The 5,586-nt window shown below is 36.5% G+C and overlaps 2 protein-coding genes across 5 annotated transcripts; both read left to right on the forward strand.

Annotated features, from left to right (window-relative positions):
- LOC129356475 (uncharacterized) lies at positions 1-2,051 on the forward strand. Of its 2 annotated transcripts, XM_055026071.1 has the most exons (7): positions 1-105; positions 198-506; positions 617-883; positions 1,030-1,101; positions 1,376-1,471; positions 1,559-1,587; positions 1,686-2,051. In XM_055026071.1, the coding sequence occupies exons 1-7, from the start codon at positions 51-53 to the stop codon at positions 1,752-1,754; spliced, it is 897 nt and encodes a 298-aa protein (XP_054882046.1). In that variant the 5' UTR covers positions 1-50; the 3' UTR covers positions 1,755-2,051. The 2 variants fall into 2 exon arrangements, with proteins under 2 accessions (XP_054882046.1, XP_054882047.1); XM_055026072.1 differs by lacking the exons at positions 1,559-1,587; positions 1,686-2,051 and having other exon boundaries at positions 1,213-1,458.
- Positions 2,052-2,201: 150 nt separating this feature from the next.
- Positions 2,202-5,586, forward strand: LOC129356474 (uncharacterized). 3 transcript variants are annotated; one of them, XM_055026068.1, is made up of 8 exons: positions 2,202-2,857; positions 3,010-3,318; positions 3,429-3,707; positions 3,848-4,009; positions 4,359-4,448; positions 4,620-4,648; positions 4,969-5,034; positions 5,317-5,586. In XM_055026068.1, the coding sequence occupies exons 1-8, from the start codon at positions 2,734-2,736 to the stop codon at positions 5,368-5,370; spliced, it is 1,113 nt and encodes a 370-aa protein (XP_054882043.1). In that variant the 5' UTR covers positions 2,202-2,733; the 3' UTR covers positions 5,371-5,586. The 3 variants fall into 3 exon arrangements, with proteins under 3 accessions (XP_054882043.1, XP_054882044.1, XP_054882045.1); XM_055026069.1 differs by having other exon boundaries at positions 4,972-5,034; XM_055026070.1 differs by lacking the exon at positions 3,848-4,009.

The following is a 5,586-nucleotide window of genomic DNA, read 5'->3' on the forward strand; positions in this document are numbered from 1 at the left end:
TTGCTTTACGGACTGAGTCAGTTGTGCGTGTGTAAAGAGTCAGAAGCACGATGTTTTCCTTCCAACGGATTTTAATGTCTTTATTTCTGACACTTCAGATCACAGGTAAGGAACTATCTAATATCTAATTGTTGAAGGTCCATCTCTTGAGATGTGAGATGAGTTTTTTGCGACATTGTTTCCCATTTTTGCTGCAGCAACAGCTGGACAGCAGCGAGCTTTCTTCACTGTTAAAACTGGTGATGGAGTCACTTTACCCTGTGGAAATGTGGGACAGGAGAAACACAACTGTGACAGAATCACATGGACGCTCAGTCGGCCAGGAAACAGAAACGTATCATTGTTTGAACGAAGCCGTTTCACAGAAGAGGCTAACGCTAAGTCAGGCAGACTGAGTGTCGCAGCAGACTGTTCTCTGGTCATCAAGAGCGTCACAGTGGAGGATTCTGGTCAATACAGATGCAGACAAAATAACTTCATCATGGTGGATCTGTCTGTTGTTACCAGTGAGTATTTATATCACATTTGTATTTAGCCATTTTGTCTTAGTGACCCTAACCCTAATGAAGCTGAATTTACTGATGTTGTCTTTTCCAAATATCTCCATCTTCCCCAGTGACTGAACAAAGAAACAATGGAAAAGTCGCCTTCACCTGCTCTGTGTCTCAACTCACATACTGCAGACACTCAGTGATGTTGCTGTATGAGGGCAAAGAGGAAATATCACCAGATATGAATGTATCATCCTGCTCTGCTGCTGTCACAATCCCAGCATCTCATCTGCATCACAACTCAAAGTTTTACGAGTTATTAAAGTGTAAAGTACAGGATGGATATGATGCCAAAAAAGAGCTGCTGTTCACCTTCAGCCATCAGTCATCAGGTGAGAACAAATTTCAAACCATTTGCATCTTAAGGATTTGAAATTGTAATATCACACCTGCTATTCTTAATGTAGCTTTTGGTAATGTAGCTCAGTTTTTTTTTTGGGTAAAATATTTGATGTAATTCTTTAAATTTATTTGAAAGGAGAAACTCCAAAGTCATCAGTAATAACAACTCGACATATATCCACAACAAGAAACAGGGACACAACACAAGGTATTAAATTTTCTTCATCTTTAAAGTATAAATGTCTGAATATGAGAGTGGCCACTAGTGGTGACATCCTGTAATTATGTCTTTGTTTCTTCTATTTGATTAACTTTTTAGGGTACAAAGCAACAACAATGAATAATCCAACAGACCAACATGGCAATAGATATTTTTCTTTCTAAATCTAATATTTGAATATCTGAATATTAATATTACAGGTGGCTGTCTTCAGGTTCTCCCACATTAAGTCTAATTAAAGTCTTTTTTTCATCACTTCCAGGTGATTTGTCCTTCTTTAGATGCATCATTGTGTCTGTGGGTGTTACCATACTCTTAATGTGTGTAGTCATAGTTACCATATGGGAGAAAATTCAATGTAAGAAAGCCCCTAAAAGTAATTATTTACCTAAATTTTAACTACTGAAGCTGAAATCAAGCTGAGGTCGTCTGGTTCTCTTTTCAGATAACAAAGCAGCAGCGAAAAGAGACACAGTAAGTTTATATTGAACATACAAATGATGCATTGGAAAATATATCATGTGCTGCCCGTTATATAAGGAAAATAAATGCTGCTCTGTTTTGTCCTGCAGGGAAACCGTGATCAGCATGGAGATGCTGTGGTTTATGAAAACATCCCAGAGTCCTCTGCTTCCATCTGATTCCACAGATCAATATTCTGGAGACCCAATATAAAGCAATCAGTTCATTGGCAAATATGAAATATGACTTTATGCGTCACAAACTGTTTTAGTTTGAAACACGAGGAAGCTGTAAAGCACTTATATGTTTCAAACAAAAAGAAATTGTTTTCTTTAGAACGATGTACAAATTTATAAGTTGTTCATATTCTTTTAGATAAAAGCGTTTTAAAAACCCACAAATATTAAATGCTATTATAAGTCAAGTGCATTGAAAATCAGTCACCTTTGAGAGAAAATATTGTTTTCAAATTTTTAATAAAGATGCTTGTTTTCTAGATTCTTAAATGTGTAAGTTTTCAGTTTTTATATTTTTACATATTGATCAAAATGAATGATCAATTATTGAAAATTATAGATTTTAAACTCATTTCTTTCTTCACATATCACATCGTTCAGTATTTGCTTTCTTCCCAGTAATGATATCTATTTAGCTCTGGCTAACTAAACTCAAACTGGACTCAACCAGTTACTGGTCTGTGACTGGGAGCATTTCAACCATCAGCAAAAACATTCTAACATGAATCATAAGGACGAGAGCCTGACCTGACATTTATTCACAGATATCAGGTGTTGTCATGTCTGATTCATAAAGTTGTTTATGCTCTTATTCATGTGTCTGGCAGACACTTTTGTCCAGAGCAACGTAAAAATCAGGTTGATGCTGCAATAATGCAACATCAGGATCAAACCTAACAATAACTAACAATAAGTCAGATTCATCAGAGGTGTTGAGGATTTCATTTTACTTTGCAGTTCAGTTAAATGTCACTGGCCCAGTTTATTTATTAGCATGCATTAGAGAATTGTGAAAACAAGTTTCTATTTCTATATTTGTAATGATTGTTCATCCGCCCCTGCCACTTGCTGCCCTGTGTGTAATGGAGATAAATACTCTGCTGATGAGGAAGTTACACCTCCGCACACACGCAACGTTTTCATGCTTAAAAGGAAGCTGCTTCACAGACGCAGTCAGTCGTGGATGTGGAGAAACAGAAGCATGATGCTTTCCTTTAAGTGGATCTCTAAGACTTTATTTACAATTCTGATGCTTCAGCTCACAGGTAGGAAAAGATCTAACAAATATCCATTTATTAATACTCACATGTGGAGGAAAATATCTTACTAAAGGTTTTATTTATGACCATTAAGATTATATTGTTTCTACAGCTCGATATACATGTCAGCAGTTATTTGTTCCATGTTTTTGCTGCAGCAACAGCTGGACAGCAGCGAGCTTTCTTCACTGTTAAAACTGGTGATGGAGTCACTTTACCCTGTGGAAATGTGGGACAGGAGAAACACAACTGTGACAGAATCACATGGACGTTCAGTCGGCCAGGAAACAGAAACGTATCATTGTTTGAACGAAGCCGTTTCACAGAAGAGGCTAACGCTAAGTCAGGCAGACTGAGTGTCGCAGCAGACTGTTCTCTGGTCATCAAGAGTGTCACAGTGGAGGATTCTGGTCAATACGGATGCAGACAAAATAACCTCATCATGGTGGATCTGTCTGTTGTTACCAGTGAGTATTTATATCACATTTGTATTTAGCCACTTTGTCTTAGTGACCCTAACCCTAATGAAGCTGAATTTACTGATGTTGTCTTTTCCAAATATCTCCATCTTCCCCAGTGACTGAACAAAGAAACAATGGAAAAGTCACCTTCACCTGCTCTGTGTCTCAACTCACATACTGCAGACACTCAGTGATGTGGCTGTATGAGGGCAAAGAGGAAATATCACCAGATATGAATGTATCATCCTGCTCTGCTGCTGTCACAATCCCAGCATCTCATCTGCATCACAACTCAAAGTTTTACCAGTTATTAAAGTGTAAAGTACAGGATGGATATAATGCCAAAAAAGAGCTGCTGTTCACCTTCAGCCGTCAGTCATCAGGTGACAAAACAGGTGGGAACATAAAACATTATTCATAATTTTCTCAAACTTGAAATATTTCAGCTGTTTATGCACATCTAATCCAACCAGCTGATTGTTTTCATATTATGATACATCTTAAGCTTAATTAACAACCTAATCCTAATTTACAGAACAATCAACAACAACTCCAGCAACTACATCAGCAACAACTAAATCAATATTAACCCAATCAGAAAGAACTGAATCAGCATTGTCAACCAGCAGCAGGTGGCTAACATCAGAAACCCCAACAGCAGCTCTATTTACCAAAAATAACCAAACAAAATCACAAGGTAGAGACGCATTTTATCATGTTTAAATACCTACAGGTATGGTCTGGGCTCTTCCTTGTTAAATGAAATTCAGTGAAGATGTTAACAGTAATGATTCCATTAGAAAGTAGTGAGTTTGTAAAAAAGTAAAAATATCTTCAGCAAAAGACACTTTCTGAAGTTTCTTTATTGTTTTCTTGGACTAAATATATTTGTGTTAAAGTTGTTAAGCTCCTATAATGATTTAGGTCCATCTGACCTTCTGTTGTTTTCAGAGAAAGGTTAACAAAGCTCATTCCTTTCATTTCAAACAGATGCTATGGTTTGATGTTTGTCTTATATTTTATATAACGTGTCGTTTTTCCACCAGGTTGGATTTGGTGGGCTGTCATGGTGTCCATGTTGTTAGCAGGACTCTTAATAACTGTGATTGTAATAATTGGATGGATAAAAACTAAAGGTGAGAACAATCACTGATTTATTAAAAAACAACATCCATGTAGTTCTGCAAACCACTGCTTAATATCTAACTGTTGTTTATCTGATGTGCATAAAATAACATAGTAACAGTAGATAGTAAACTATGACTTATGATTGGCTTGAAGCTGAATCAAACTCTTTTCTCTTTTAGGAAATAAAAAGCAGAAGGAAGACCAACCTGTGAGTTTCACCACAGAAACATGACGTATTTAGACATTTTGAAACCTCATTCAGCCACTGCTGGGTTCTGGACATGTTTGGACTTGTGCCACCCAGATATGAAACTCAGATGAGGAAGTGAGCTCACACTCTATTATGATGACTCACTTTAATCAAAAACCCACACAGGGCAGAATGACACCAGAAGGGTTTGTGGGTTAGGTTTGTTCCATGCAGACGTGTCAGAGACAAACTGAATAATAACTCTTTATAACAAATAAAATTCATTTTACATGCAGTTTGCAGAAATCACTGTTTCTCTTTGCTTTGTTTTCCTTCAGCAGGTTGATTTTTATGCTTCTTATGCATCCATAAACCACGGCAATGAAACCAGGACAAACAGAAACGTGAGTGAACATAAATTTATTCATTTTTAAAACGCTGTAATGTAATGTAGAAATATCATGGTCTTCCTGGTTGAAACATTTTCTGCAACTAGATTTTAAGTTTTAAGTTTTAATATTGCAAGAGATTAATGGCTTCATGTGCAATTTTTATAATAAATCTGATATTCATCATCCATGAGCTGATAACTTGGATTTACCGTCTGCTTCCTCTATGCTCAGAAATATGGTTAATGTGTTAGAGTAATATTTTTTAATGTTTTTGTTAATATTGTGTAATTCCAGGTCCCTGACACTGTGATCTACAGCACTCTGCAGGCTCCTTCTGCTGTGATCTGATTGGCTGCAGAAGAAAAAGCAACATTTTCCTTTAATTTTAATGTTTTCTTCTGGATCATTTCTGCTTGTTTGATGCAATCTGCTGTCATCCTGCCTCTCTGCAGAGCTTGAGTCACAATCCTTCAAAGATTTAATACATTTAGAAACTTTATTGTAATATATGTATTTTTGTTATGCTCGCAAATTATGCATTCAGTAGAATTACAGTGTTTTTCA

Source organism: Poeciliopsis prolifica, unplaced genomic scaffold, assembly GCF_027474105.1.
Source record: "Poeciliopsis prolifica strain line A6 unplaced genomic scaffold, Auburn_PproV2 SCAFFOLD173, whole genome shotgun sequence".
Taxonomy (NCBI): domain Eukaryota; kingdom Metazoa; phylum Chordata; class Actinopteri; order Cyprinodontiformes; family Poeciliidae; genus Poeciliopsis; species Poeciliopsis prolifica.